The 15,651-nt window shown below is 45.5% G+C and overlaps 2 protein-coding genes across 3 annotated transcripts in view; both read right to left on the bottom strand.

Annotated features, from left to right (window-relative positions):
• Positions 1-270: 270 nt before the first annotated feature.
• Positions 271-15,651, bottom strand: part of LOC121270240 (gastrula zinc finger protein XlCGF8.2DB-like) — a 236,152-nt gene continuing 220,771 nt past the window's right edge. The window contains exons 1-2 of one of the 2 annotated variants that reach the window (XM_041175563.1): positions 2,207-2,263; positions 271-1,618 (exon numbers count right to left, since the gene is read on the bottom strand). In XM_041175563.1, coding sequence (XP_041031497.1) covers positions 318-1,256 — 939 coding nt within the window. In that variant the 5' untranslated portion in view covers positions 1,257-1,618; positions 2,207-2,263 and the 3' untranslated portion in view covers positions 271-317. Of the gene's footprint in view, positions 1,619-2,206; positions 2,264-15,651 lie in introns of those variants that run through there. The other variant, XM_041175562.1, reaches the window with a different exon arrangement.
• LOC121270239 (zinc finger protein 239-like) lies at positions 12,868-14,958 on the bottom strand. Its single transcript, XM_041175561.1, has 2 exons — positions 14,895-14,958; positions 12,868-14,424 (listed from the first exon to the last, which is right to left on the bottom strand). Exon 2 carries the CDS (start codon positions 14,301-14,303, stop codon positions 13,362-13,364), a length of 942 nt encoding a protein of 313 aa, XP_041031495.1. The 5' UTR covers positions 14,304-14,424; positions 14,895-14,958; the 3' UTR covers positions 12,868-13,361.

The raw sequence follows: 15,651 nt of genomic DNA, 5'->3' as shown, positions 1-15,651 counted from the left end.
TTTCTGATTAAGATGTTAATCAGTGGAACCTTCCAGCCACTGAATTGTAAAGTTTGCACCAAAGATTAATTTTGGATTGAAGTAAAAGTTCATCATTTTATTGTTAATAGCTCCTGGTGAGAGTTCTTGAATTAAGGGGAAAAATCACGGATGGTGCTTTTAAAAAGGGACACTACAGCCCCAAAAATCAGTGACATCTCCAGAATATTAAACTCTAGCCAGTTAGAGGGATTGTTAACATCAGCAGAAACAAACCCAGACTATCAATCCTGGATGTGATTAACAGCAGCAAAATGAGCAAAATCCAACTCCTGCAGTCACTTATGAAGTCGCTCATGTGTCACTAGACTGCAGGAGCGAGTGAATCCCTTCCCACACACAGAGCAGGTGAACGGTTTCTCTCCAGTGTGAACTCGCTGGTGCGCAAAGAGAGCAGATGAACATCTGAACCTCTTTCCACAGTGAGTGCAGCTGAATGGCTTCTCCTCAGTGTGAATTTGCTGGTGTGACTTAAGGGTGGATGATACAGTGAATCTCTTTCCACACACAGAGCAAGTGAATGGTCTCTCCCCAGTGTGAACTCGCTGGTGTTCAACAAGGGCGTATGACTGCTTGAAACTCTTCCCGCAGGAAGTGCAGCTGAACGGCCTCTCCCCAGTGTGAACTCGCTGATGACTCACCAGGCTGGATGACTGAGTAAATCCCTGCCCACACACTGAACAGGTGAACGGCTTCTCCCCAGTGTGAACTCGCTGGTGTTCTTCAAGGCTGGATGTATACCTGAACCTCTTTCCACAGGAAGTGCAGCTGAATGGCTTCTCCTCAGAGTGAATTCGCTGGTGAGTCACCAGGTTGGATGACTTTGTGAACCCCTTCCCACACATGGAGCAGGTGAACGGTCTCTCCCCAGTATGAACTCGCTGATGTTGATTGAGGTCAGATGAAGACCTGAACCTCTTTCCACAGGAAGTGCAGCTGAATGGCCTCTCCTCAGTGTGAATTCTCTGGTGTAACATTAGGCAGGTAGGCTGAGTAAACCCCTTGCCGCACACGGAGCAGGTGAATGGCCTTTCCCCAGTGTGAGTGCGTCGATGGTTTTCTAACCGGGATGGATAATCAAAACCTTTACCACAGTCCTCACATTTCCATTGTTTTTCCACGGTGCCGGCCCAGGTGTGACTGCGTCGATGATATTCTAGCCGGGATCTATAACTGAATCCTTTACCACAGTCCTCACATTTCCACGGTTTCTCCATGATACCAGTATCCTTGTGTCTCTCCAGGTTGGACAATCAGTTGAAGCCTCATCCACACACAGAACACATGTACAGTTTCTCCCCGCTGTGAATGGTGTGATTTATTTTCAGGCTGTGTAACTTGTTAAAACTCCTTCCACAGTTAGTTAACTGGAACACCCTCACTAGGATGTGTGTTTCTTGGTCCTTTTCCAGTTACACTGATGCTTCAAACCTTCTCCCACAGACAGAACAGACAAACATTTCTCCTTCCACATTCAAAGGCCGATCATATTCAGGTCCTGATGAACCGACTGACTGTCAGTTCATGACATGAAGTTTGGTTTGAGTTTCCCATCTGTAAATCCTCCCCTAATATTATCCTGTAAAAGGAGATTACAAAAGTCATCACTTTAAAATCCTGGATAGAAATTCAGAACAGACAATTCTAGTTTCGATGGAACATTTTTTCCACTCTTGTCACCCAAAGCTGTAAATCCCCGTCCCACACACTCTCCCTCCTCCCTGGGCTGAAATCCAAACCCATCTCACCATCTCCACCATTTCTTTCCTCCACTCGCAGTTTTCTCCCTCCCTCTCCTCTGCCTGGGTTCAGTTCTCCAGCTCCTGTCTGCAGACTGACAATAAAATCAATGAGTCTTATTGGGGGTTTGGGGCCTCCAGCGGGTGTTTCTGAATCCTCCCCGCCCACCTCCCAGGGTTTCCTTCCTTCCTTCCTTCCCACAGATCAGATTCCTCATTGATTTGAGCCCAAAGTGTAACCTCTTATTTATTGTCCCCCCTCCCCCATCCTCTGATGTGAACCATCCTCCACTCGCTGACCCAGGATGGCGGCCGTTAACCTGGGCCCGTTCCCGGGAGGGAGAAGCCCCGCAGCTGCAAACCAGGAGCTGACAATTATTCCTCAGGGTTTGCGGATCCACAAAGTGTTTCCAAGTCCTCCCACCCACCGCCTCGCTCTGACTCCGCTTCTCCAGGACAAACAGGCGCCTCTTCCCTCAAGGCCGTCAATCCCAATACGCACGCGCCAAGCTTGACAAGGCGCCTGCGCACCGCTGTCCATTTCCAGTAGCCGCAATACGCACACAATTTGATTGATTGGCAGCTCACAATTTGATTGATTGGCAGCTCAGGACCAATAGGAAGAGGGGGCGGGACCGGAGGACTGAACTTCAGCCCGGATCTCACTCATTGGCTGAAACCCTGCATTATTTTGAAAGCTGATTTATTTCAAACTCCAGGAGAAAACTGGACCTTTCTGTTTGTGGCTTTAAACAGATGAAACCCTGTGGGTGTGGAGCAAACATTTCAACATTTGTTTCTGAAATGTGGGAAAATGGTGAAACAATGCACAAATTATTAGTAATCCAGAAACCCAGGGTAATGATCTGGAGACATGGGCTTGAATCCCGCCACAGCAGATGGTGGAATTTGAATTCAATAAAAAATCTGGAATTAAAAGTCCAATGATGACCATGAAACTATCGTCGATTGTTGTAAAAACCCATCTGGTTCACTAATGTCCTTTAGGGGAGGAAATCTGTTGTCTGGCCTACTTGTGTCTCCAGACCAACAGCAATGTGGTTGACTCTGAAATGCCCCCTGAAATAGCCTAGCAAGCCACTCAGTTGTAACAACCCACTACAAAGGTACAAAAAAGGAATGAAACCGGACGGACCACCAGGTATCGAACTAGGCAACGGAAACGACAACAGCAATCACAGCCCTGTCGACCCTGCAAAGTCCTCCTTACTAATATCTGGGAGCTAGTGCTAAAATTGGAAGAGCTGTCTCTCAGATGAGGCAAACAACAGCCTGACATAGTCATCCTCATACCTTACAGATAATGTTCCAGACTCCACCATCACCATCCCTGGGTATGTCCTGTCCCACCGGCAGGACAGGCCCAGCAGAGGTGGCAGCACAGTGGTATACGGTTGGGAGAAAGTTGCCCTGGGAATCCTCAACATCGACTCCGGACCCCATGAAGCCTCATGGCATGAGATCAAACATGGGCAAGGAAACCTCCTGCTGATTACCACGTACCGCCCTCCCTCAGCTGCTGAATGAGTGCTCCTCCATGTTGAACATCACTTGGTGGAAGCACTGACGCTGGCAAGGGCGCACAAAGAACTCGGGGTCAGGGACTTCATTGCCCATCACCGAGAGTGGCTCGGTAGCCCCACTACTGACCGAGCTGGCCGAGTCAAAAATGACATAGCTGCAAGACTGGGTCTGCAGCAGGGGGTGAGGGAACAAACAAGCGGGAAAAACATACTTGACCTCATCCTCACCAACCTGCCTGCCACAGATGTATCTGTCCATGACAGTATCGGTGGAAGTGACCAGCGCACAGTCGTTGTGGAGATGAAGTCCCACCTTCACATTGAGGATACTCTCCATTGTGTTGTGTGGCAGGACCATCGTGCTGAATGGGATAGATTTCCAACAGATATAGCAATTTAAGACTGGGCATCCATGAGGCGCTGTGGGCTATCAGCTGCAGCAAAATTGTACTTGAACACAATTTGTAACCTCATGACCCAGCATATCCCCCACTCTACCATTACCATCAAGCCAGGGGATCAACCTTGATACAAGGAAGAGTGCAGGAGGGAAGTGCCAGGAGTAACACCAGGCATACCTTAAAATGAGGTGTCAACCTGGTGAAGCGATAAAACAGGACTACTTGCAGCATAAGCAGCAAGTGATAGACAGAGCTAAGTGATCCCACAACAAACGGATCAGATCTAAACTCTGCAGTCCTGTCACATCCTGTCGTGAATGGTGGCGGACAATTAAATGACTCACTGGAGGAGGTGGCTCCACAAATATCCCCATCCTCAATGACGGAGGATCCCAGCACAGCAGTGCAAAAGATAAGGCTGAATCATTCGGAACAATCTTCAGCCATAAGTGCTGAGTGGATGATCCATCTCGGCCTCCTCCGGAGCCTCCCAGCATCACAAATGTTAGTCTTCAGCCAATTCGATTCACTCCATGTGATATCAAGAAACGGCTGAAGGCACTGAATACTGCAAAGGCTATGTAACCTGACAACATTCCGTCAAGACTACTGAAGACTTGTGCTCCAGAACTTGCCGCGCCCTGAGCCAAGCTGTTCCAGTACAGCTACAACACTGGCTTCCACCCGGCTATGTGGAAAATTGCCCAGGTATGCCCTGTATACAAAAAGCAGGACGAATCCTACCCAGCCAATTACCATCTCTCTACTCTCGATCATCAGTAAACTAATGGAAGGGGTCATCAACAGTGCTATCGAGCAGCACTAGCTTAACAATAACCTGCTCACTGATGCCCAGTTTGGGTTCCGCCAGGGCAACTCAGCTCCTGACCTCATTGCAGCCTTGGTTCAAACATGGGCATAAGAGCTGAACTCCCAAGGTGAGGTGAGAGTGGCTGCCCTTGACATCAAGGCAACATTTGAGTGTGGCATCAAGGGGCCCTAGCAAAACTGGAGTCAATGGGAATCAGAGGGAAAGCTCTCCATTGGATGGGTCATACCTAGCACAAAGAAAGATGGCTGTGGTTGCTGGAGGTCAGCCATCTCAGCTCCAGGACATCACCAGAATTTCTCAAGGTAGTGTCCTCGGCCCAACCATCTTCAGCTGCTTCATCAAAGACCTTCTTTCCATCATACCGTCAGAAGTAGGGTGTTCACTGCTGGTTGCATAATGTTCAGCACCATTCACGACTCCTCAGATACTGAAGCAGTCATTGTCCAAGTTCAGCAAGACCTGGATAATATCCAGGTTTGGACAAGAAATATTCGCACCACACAAGTGTCAGGCAATGATCATCTCCAAAAAGAGAGAATCCAACAATCGTCCATTGATGTTCAATAGTATTACCATCACTGAATTTCCCACTATCAACATCCTGGGAGTCACCATTGACCAGAAACTGAACTGGACTAGCCGTATAAATACTGTGGCTACAAGAACAGGTCAGAGGCTAGGAATCGTATGACGAGTAACTCACCTCCTGACTCCCCAAAGACTGTCCACCAACTGCAAGGCACACATCAGGAATGTGATGGAATACTCCCCACTTACCTGGATGACTGCAGCTCCTACAACGCTGAAAAAGCTTGACACCATCCAAGAAAAAGTAGTCCGCTTGATTGGCACCACATCCACAAACATTCACTCTCTCCAACACCGACGCACATTAGTAGCAGTGTGTACCATCTACAAGATGCACTGCAGGAATTCACCAAGGCTCCTTAGACAGCACCTTCCAAACCCATGACTACTACCACCTAGAAGGACAAGGGCAGCAGAAAGATGGGAATACCACCACCTGGAAGATCCCTTCCAAGTCACTCACCATCCTGACTTGGAAATATATCCTTCACTGTCACTGGGTTAATATCCTAACAGCACTGTGGGTGTACCTACACCACATGAATTGCAGCAGTTCAAGAAGGCAGCTCACCACCACCTTCTCAAGGGCAACTATGGATGGGCAATAAATGCTGGCCCAGCCAGCGAAGCCCACATCCAGTGAATTAATAAAAATAAAACAATTCAAGGGCTAACGAAGGACTAACTGGGCAGACAGGGAATGTCACCATTAAATCAAGGATAGTCCCTGCTTTCAATAAGTGAACAGCAGAAGGGTTAGGACAGGTTAGGGAGAAGGTTCATCCTGTCATCATTCAGAACAACATGGACTATAAAGGAAAACTGAACTGAAAGAGTAGTATGTGTGGAGGTGATGTGCTGAATAAGGTGAAAGGGGTCAGATGTTTGCTACATTGGACACTCATGTGAAATCTAGATCTCAGGTGCGAATATGGATTGATGTTGGGTGGGAATTTATGGTAATAAACCAGGAAGCCTTAAAATTAGACTGACAATATTTCAGAACTGATCCTGTGATAGCAGCAATGCCATTGTTATCTGTACGCAAGGCAGATGGAACTATCGATGGGGCCATAGACATGTTGGAGGATGATGTACACAAGGAATTTGTGAACTACCTGAGGATAATAGTGAGGGGAAGAAAGGGATCTGGAAAGAAATGGGACCCTGTTTTATAGATTTCAGGTTTTACACAGCACTCACAAACTCAGACTTGCAGAGATACATGAGAACATTACCATTCTGAACAGGAGGACAACATTTTGAATCAAATCAAAACCTGACTAATACTGGGAATAAGGGCCACAATGTTTCAGAAATTCAAATAAACATTCCCCTGCAGGGCCTGCGAGAAGTTATCACCATCCTGTTCCACCCCTTTCTCTGAACCTTAAATTCATATTGAACACCTGGGACAGAAGCAACAACAGAGCGTAAACAATGAGCAGTCTATTGCTGCACTGGGGGATCAGCCCTTATGGGAGATCCTGTAAAAAGCAGTTAACCTCCCATGTTAATTACAGCTAATACTATCCTCTTGGTATTACATATGATGCTAATTCCCCTTATATTGATTATCTCTGTGAAGATCAGGCCACATAACAGAATGGATGGAAATATGACTACAAACTCATTGTAAATCTGACCTTCTGGTTTCTGTTTTGCCACCAGCTTTCCACCCATTCTGCTGCTTGGCCCTTCAATCCACACAGGCTGGTCTTGGTCACCTTGTAGATTGTACACACTGTTATGGATAACAAACTGGTTACAAAACAGAAAACAGAGAGAAAAGCTAAAGATTTGCTACTCAGACTGGCAAAACGTGGGAAGTGGTCAGAACTCCGCTTTGAAAAGTCGGGAGCAGAATTACAATGAATCACAGATAAGAATTCTCAATTAACAAAACTTTATAGCACTGCTCGTTAAATCTTGAATTCAATAGTAGGCTGAACAATGACACTAGGGAGTAATTAAGAAATATATTAATTAATTTATTCATTAGCAAATTGGGAGGTACAGTTAATACTGAGGAAGACTGCAACTAAACATTGGGATCTAACACACAAACATCAATAAAGTAAGAAATTTCTGGAATCACGCTACAGATCATTCTTTATGTAGAGACCAAATGATTATTATATAATGGTCCAAATGGTCCATGCAGTTAAAGGGATCCTGTGAACTCCTCCATGTGTATTTTACTACCCTTTGATTAGGAGCTTTGAAACAGAATAGTTACATAACACTAATCAGGGGTTTAGGTTTACAGGGTGTTTGTATTTTTCCATCCATTTTTCTACATGGCCTTGGACTCCACACAGCCTGACTTTGGTCATCTTTAGGTTGTATGTACTGCACAGAAGCGGCTGGGACACATTTCTTACACGCCTCCAGATTAATCCACATGGGGGCTTTGCTGTCAGTGAAGAGAGACAAGGAAGACTGAAGTACCATTTGTCCCTCTCAGTGTGACCCTGAAGGACTGTGTCCATGCTAAAGTTCTGTTCCTGCTGTATGATCCTACCCCAAGCTGTCATTTCTGAACTCCATCCAGGTGATGTTAAACACTCAGGTGGGAATGACAGAGATCTACAACAATATATTTGACATTTATCCAGAATATTAAAGAGCAGCCCTTTTTTTATGATTTATTAAGATCAGCAGAAACAAACCCCAATCGTCAGCATGAAAGAATTCAGTCCTGAACATGGTTAACACTAACAGTTACCCCAGAGTCTAACCCCTGCAGTCACCTTTGAACTTCCTCATCTCAGTTAGGACCATGACTGAGTGAACCTATTCCCACACACAAAGCAGTTGAACGGCCTTCCGCCAGCGTGAGCTCGTTGGTGTGTCAGCCAGGGTCATAACTGAGTGAATCCCTTCCCACACATGGAGCAGGTAAACATCCTCTCCTCAGTGTGATTTCACTGGTGTGTCAATAGCTTGGATGGTTGTTTGCCACAGATAAAGCAGGTGTATGGACTCCCTCCAGAGAGAAAGCATTGGTGTTTCAGAAGCTTTGATAGTCGATTACATCCTGTCCCACCCATGGGCAGATAAATTGTCTCTCCCTAAAATAAATGAGCTGGTGTGTCAGCAGGGAGGATAACTGAGTAAATCCCTCCCCACATATGGAGCAAATGAATGGCCTCTCTCCACTGTGAGCTTGCTGGTGCCTCAGAAAGATCAATGAAGGACTGATTGCCTTGCCACACACGGGGCAGACAACTGAACTCTGCTCAGTGTGAACATGCTGGTGTCTCAGAAGTTTGGATGAATGAGTGAATCTCTTCCAACACACGGAGCAGGTGAACGGCCTCTCCCCAGTGTAACTGTGTTGATGAATTTCCAGTTTTGATGGGGAACCAAATCCCTTCCCACAGTCCCACATTTCCACGATTTCTCCATGATGCCAATATCCTTATGTCTCTCCAGGTTGGATGACACAGTTTCTCCCCACTGTGAATGGTGTGATATTTTTTTCAGATTGTGCAATTGATTAAAACATTTCTCCTTCTATATTAAAGGTTCAATGATATCCAGCTCTTGATGTATTGAGTGATTCTGTCTGATTATGATGTGATGTTTCATTTGAGTTTCGAACATGTGAAATAGGAGCAGAAGTAGACTATTCAGCCCGTCGATCCTTCATTCAATAAGATCATGACTGATTTGTTTGTGTTTTGAATTCCACATTACCACCTACCCCAATAACATTTGATTCCCTTGCCCAACAAATATTACCTACCTCTGCCTTAAAAATATTCAATGACCCCGCCTCCAATTCCTTCAGAGGCAGAAAGTTTCAAAGTTGCACAACCCTCTGAGAGAAAATAATCTCCCCTAAAAGGGAAACCTCTAATTTTACTACATCCACCTTGTCGATGCCACTTAGGATATTATATACTTCAATCAAGTCACCCCTCACTCTTTTAAACTCCAGTGGAAACAAGTCCAGTGTGTCTAACCTTTCCTCATAAGACAAACCCAGTTATTCCAACTAACAATCTAGTAAATCTTCTTTGAACCACCTCCAACACATTTACATTCTTCCTTAAGTAAGGAGACCAAAACTGCACAAAATATTCGAGATGTGGCCTCACCAGTGCCCTGCATAACTGAAACATAACATCTTTACTTTAATGCTCTATTCCTCTTGTAATGAAGGACAGTATTTCATTTGCCTTCTTAATTACTTGCTGTAACTGCATACTAACTTTTTGTGACTCACGCACAAGAACATCTAGATCCCTTGCACCTCGCAATTCTGCAGCCATTCTCTGTTTAACTAATACTCTGCTTTTTTATTCTTCCTGCCAAAATGAACAACTTCACATTTTCCCACATTAAACTCCATCTGCCAGTTTTTTGCCCACTCACTCAACCTATCTATATCCATCTGCAACCTCCTTATGTCCTCTTCACAGCATACTTTTCTACCAATCTTTGTGTCATCTGAACAGTTAGCTACCATGCCTTCACTCCCCTTAGCTAAGCCATTGATATAAATTGTACAAAGATCAGCCCCAGCACAGACCCCTGCAGGACTCCACACATCACATTCTGCCAATCAGAAAAAGACCCATTTATGCATACTCTCTGTTTTCTGCCAGCCAGCCAATCCTTTATCTACCCTGATATGTTAACCCCTACACCATGAGCTTTTATTTCCCAAAATAACCTTTGATGTGGCACCTCATCAAACACCTTCTGGAAATCCAAGTACGTCTACAGGCTCCCCATTATCCACAGTGCATGTTACTCCTTCGAAGAACTTCAATAAATTGGTGAAACATGATTTCGCTTTCACAAAATCATGCTGACTGTTCGTGATTACCTTGAGTTTCTCTAAGTGCCCAGCTATAGCTTTCTTAATGATCGATTCTAACACATTCCCCATGACAAACGTCAAGCTAACTGCTGACTGTTTTCTGCCTCCCTCCCTTCTTGAGTAGAGGGGTTATATTTGCTACTTTCCCGTCAGCAAGTCCTCCCATTCAAATACCCTATAAAAGGAGTTCACAAAAGTCAGCACAGGGTAAAAATTCAGAACAGAATAATTCTAGTTTAGTTCCTTTTTAATACTTTGTTCATGGGATGTGGACATCACTGGCAGGACCAGTATTTATTGTCCATCCCTATTTGCTCTTGGAAGATCGTGGTGAGCCACCTTTTTGAACTGCTGTAGTAAATGTCGTGTAGATGCTGTTAGGAGGAGAGTTCCAAGATTCTGACACAGCAATGGTGCTGGGATGCCAACATATTTCCAAGTCTGACTTATGGCAGAAGAAAGGTTATTGACGAAGCAGCTGAAGCTGGTTGGGTCAAGGATACTAACCTGAGGAACTCCTGCCGTGATGTATTGGGACTGAGATGCTTGACCTCCAACAACCATCATCTTTCTTTGTGATAGACATGATTCCAGGTAAAGGTTTCCACTCTGATTCCCGTTGAATTGAATTTTACAGGAGCTCCTTGATGCAAAATTCGGTCAAATGCTGCTGTGACATAAAGGACGTTCACTTTCTCCTCACCCCCAGAATTCAGCTCTTTTGTCCATGTCTGGACAAGGGCTGCAATAAGATCTGGAGCCGTGTGGCTCTGGTGGAACCCAGACTGAGCATCATTGAGCATGTTTTTTGGTGAGTAAGAAACCAGAATTGGAGGAACATCAGGTTCATGAAATCAGCGAATGATACAATTCAGGAGGCCATTCTGTCCATCATGCCTGTGCTAGTCCACTTTCCTGCCCTTTCCCCGTATACATGTATTCTTTTTCCAATTCAAGAATTTATGACTTTATTGAAAGTTACTATTATTGTCAGTGTACATGTGAAAACGAACACGTGCTTTTGGATGATGTCACCGAGTGGCAGCTTGTAGATAAGAAATAGGAGGGACCAAGGATAGATTCTTGGGGGACACCAAGTTCAAGGACTTTGGAGAGGAAAGGGAGGTTGGAGATGGGCGGTAGTTTGGAAGGATGGTTATATAAAGGGTTCTTTTTTAGGATGGATGGTAACAGTGGATTTAAAGTGAGAGGAACAGTACAAAGAGAGAGAGAGAGAATTGTTAACAATATCTGCTAAAATGTGGAAGTTGATGGTGAGCAGTTTAGTGAGAATTGGGTGAAGGGAACAGAAGGCAGGTCTCATGAACAAGGTTTGCTCTGGGGGAGATGGAAGACAGGAGAGAAACTGGGAAAGATGTGAGCTCAGAGAAGGATGTTAGGAAATAGAGATAGGTTAAGTGAGTTACATTTGTATTTTTTGAGTGTCAGGAATGAAATTTAACTTTAATCTTTAAGTTTAATTTGTATTTCTGTACCTGTGTGTTAAGAAAGGTCAAATTTCACTTTAAAAAGTTGCCTGCTTTTCTAATGAGTTTTATGACTCCTAAAGAGATGGTAAACAAACAAGGGTGGGAGAATTGGACTGTTGCCTAGCAACGTGGGTCCAGAGATGCAGTTCCCTCCCACAGACAGACACACAGAAAAGCCAGAAACAGCAGTTTTGTTTTGGAAGCTGTTGGAGTTCAGCTGGTTTGGAAGACAGCTGCCAAACAGAAGCCACCTAAAGGGGGACAGACAACTAGTCCCAAGCTAAAGAAAAACCCTGAAAATCTAGAGGCGTGGAAGAGGGGAAAGTCCAAAGAAGGCCTCCTTGTCAACGGAAGGACGGGATCCTGGCTAAGGTCCTGTTAAGAGCAAGGAGCAGAGAGAAAGGCTCTATGCTTCAGATTTAAGGAGACAGAAGCGTCAGAAAGCAGATTTAAAGTGAGAGCATCTTGCATGAGGTGAACAGGTCCAAAGAGGCAGCTGAAGGTTTGTAACTCTTTGCTATGGGCATGTGAAGCAGTGGTACTTTTAATAGCTGAGACAGTGAGACAGAGTGCATGGAAGAGAGCTTGAATGTGTGTGGTGACCCAGGGGAGAGGAACATCAGAAGGAGAGAGGTGAGCCCTTGTGGAAGGCATCTGACAGAACGCGTCAGTGTGGGAGAAGATTCCAAGGTGAGCTCTTGGAAAGCGGAGATTGGAGCCCTTCGCGTGAATGACAGAATTCAGTGAGACTGGTTGGCTCACAGAGTGACGAGTCTCTGGGAGGAGCTGAGGAGAGATCCAAAGCATCTGGTTTCGGTGGCATCTGTCACTTGGTTTCAGAGCGTGGTGTGTCTGACCACAGTGTGTCTATTGGTTTACATCGACTGTGTACTTACTGTGGACATTAGAGTATAAGATAGCTTTTGTAACCTGTGATAGCCTTACAAATCTGTATATTTCTGTAAAGGTATAGTTGTGGGTGAAGGAGTATTGTAACATAGTTCATCTTTTCTTGTTGAATAAACGTTTTATTCTTTTGTTAAAAGTTCATCAGCTGACCCGTGTCTCAGTTCAGTAGCTACTCTCCACGTATCTAAACAAACAAATAAAAGTTAGGATCTATCAATCTGGGTTCCACTCTGGGATCAGGTTTGTCCAGGGTTAAGCTCAGTGGGGATCATAACAAGGGTGGACTTTAGAGGCAGTTTGGTCCAGTGGGCCATTGGGAGGGAAGCTGCAGAGGCAGCTGATCAGATTGTTTCAATCTTAGTGACAAAGAAGCTTCATGAGCTCCTCACACTTGTTGTTGGAGATGAGGATGGAGGAGACAGGGGAGAGGGAGTGCACTTGAAAGGGAACTAACTTTTGTCAGAGATATTAAAAATACTTGACACAGTATGTTTAACACAAAGCCAATTTATTTGACTTTTATCTCAATTATTAGTTCACATAACTGGTTTGGAGTTGATTAACATCAGCAGAAACAGACCCCAATGTACATGGATCAGTCGTGGATGTGACTGACATAAAAATCCAATCACTGCAGTTGCTTGTGAACTCGCTGGTGCTTCAGCAGGTTGGATGAAGTAGTGCATCCCTTGCCACATTCAGAGCAATTGAACGGTCTCTCCCCAGTGTGAACTCACTGGTGTATCAGCAGGATGGATGACTGAGTGAATCCCTTCCTGCACTCAAAACAGGTGAATGGCCTCTCCCCAGTGTGAACTCGATGGTGTACGTTGAGGTGGGTTGACTGCCTGAAACTCTTTCCAAAGTAAGTGCAAATAAATGGCTTCTCCTGAGTGTGAATTTTCAGGTGTTGCATCAGCTCAGAGGACCCAATGAATCCCTTCTTACACATGGTGCAGGTAAATGGCCTCTCCCCAGTGTGAACTCACTGGGGTGCAGTGAGTTGTTCTGATCCCCTGAACCCAGTCCTGCTGTGAGAGCACCTGAATGGTGTCTCATCAGTGTGAACACGTTGATGGCGCATCAATTCCCCAGAGCCCTTATAGCACTTCCCACAGTCTGGACATTTAAAAGGTCTCTCATCAGTGTGAACACGTTGATGGGACATCAGTTCCCGTGAACTTTTATAGCACTTCCCGCAGTCTGGACATTTAAATGGTCTCTCATTAGTGTGGACACTCTGGTGCTTCAGTAGGGTGGATAACTGTGTGAATCCCTTCCCACATTCACAGCAGGTGAATGGCCTCTTCCCAGTGTGAACTCGCTGGTGTGTCAACAGCGCAGATGACTGAGTGAATCCCTTCCCACACTCAGAGCAGGTGAACGGCCTCTCCCCAGTATGAGTACGCTGATGTACAATGAGTTCGTCTGATCGCCTGAACCCAGTTCCACAGTGAGAGCACCTGAATGGTCTCTCATCAGTGTGAACACGTTGATGGCGCATCAGGTCCAGGGAACTTTTATAGCACTTCCTGCAATCTGGGCATTTAAAAGGTCTCTCCCCAGAATGGACTTGCTGGTGTTTCAGCAGGTCGGATGACTGAGCGAATCCCTTTCCACACTCGGAGCAGGTGAATGGCCTCTCCCCAGTGTGAAATCGCTGGTGTGTCAGCAAGTGGGATAACTGAGTGAATCCCTTCCCACATTCGGGGCAGGTGAATGGCCTTTCCCCAGTGTGAACTCGCCGGTGTTGCAGCAGGTTGGATGACCTAGTGAATCCCTTCCCACACTCGGAGCAGGTGAATGGTCTCTCCCCAGTGTGACTGCGCCGATGAGTTTCCAGCTCAGACGGGGATCTGAAACCCCCGTTACAGTCTCCACATTTCCACGGCTTCTCTTCTTTATGAACTGTGCTTTTTCTTTCCATGTTCAAAATCCGATAATGTTCAGGTTATGATAAATTGGGTGACTCTGTCGGATCTAGATGTGACATCTGGTTGGAATTTCATGACCGCAAATCTTCCCCTTCTGATACCCTGTGTAATTGACTGAAAACAGAAAAAAAGGAGTGAGAAAGAAATCACATTGCCGAGCTAAACCATTCTCCTCTGAAGATGATGGCCATGCAGGCGCCTTGAGGCTATTGCCCCCTCAAGGGCAACTAGGGATGGGCAATGAATGATGACCCAACCAGCGAAGCCCACATTCTATAAATGAACAAAGATGGCGACCGCGCGGTCTATTGCCCCCAACAAAGATGGCGGCCGCGCTGAAACATTGTTCTCCAAAGATGGCGGTCACACATGCGCCCTAACGCCTATTGCCCCAATAAAGATGGCGGCCGTGCTGCCCATGGCCTCCGCGGATGGCGGCGGCAAAATCGATCTTAACGCGTGACCGCGATCTTCTTATTTGCGGCTTAAGTCCGACAGCCAGTGTTTATGAAACCTCCTCTTCCTACACCGGGTGCTTATGAAGCGTCCCCTCTCTATCGCCCGCTTCATTCGACCTCACTCACCCGCTGTCTCCAATCAGTTTCTGCTCTCCCTGCGGCTCCAACACCAGCCCGTCCGACAACACCCAAATGCGCATGCTCCAGTGGGAGAGCCATTGCGCTTGCGCAATGATCTCATGTTGCGCAGATAGGACATATTCTGCCTCTCGGTGAATCCTGGGTAAGCGCACAGCCATTGACAACCGTTTATTGTTAAATTAAAAAATCATATTTTGTGATCCGATTACGATTTGAATACTAGATATTAAATGATTAGGTCAGCTGATATAGCATCCAAATTCGTGGGATCGGCTCCATCGTTCTGTATTTGATTAAAACCAGAAAAATCAAATGCCAAATGTGAACTCACTGGAACCTCAGCAGCTGGTGTGAACAGACGTTTCCTTTCTCACATAGAGAACAATTAAACAGCTCCTAACCACTAAGAATGCGCTGATTGTATATCAATTGCTTTGAACTTCTAAAACTGAAATGTTAACTGTTGGAAAAACTGAATAGTACACATATGTACACATATGAAGTATCCAAATGGCCTCCCTCCGATATGACTGCTGTTGTGTTAGTAAATAGGGTGATCAAGTGAATCCCTTTCCACATGCGGCTGATGAACAGTGTTTCTGTGATGTGATTGTACCCGTGAGTTTCGAGATTTGCAAACTCGATGCAACAATTTCCACATTCTCGAGGTTCCCTGACCAAGGAAAAGCAAAATACTGTGGATGCTGTTAATATGAAATAAAAATGGAAAATGCTGCAAATA

The sequence above is a fragment of the Carcharodon carcharias genome, chromosome 27 (genome assembly GCF_017639515.1).
Source record: "Carcharodon carcharias isolate sCarCar2 chromosome 27, sCarCar2.pri, whole genome shotgun sequence".
In the NCBI taxonomy this organism is placed as follows: Eukaryota; Metazoa; Chordata; class Chondrichthyes; order Lamniformes; family Lamnidae; genus Carcharodon; species Carcharodon carcharias.
This window is presented reverse-complemented; position numbering and strand designations above follow the sequence as displayed.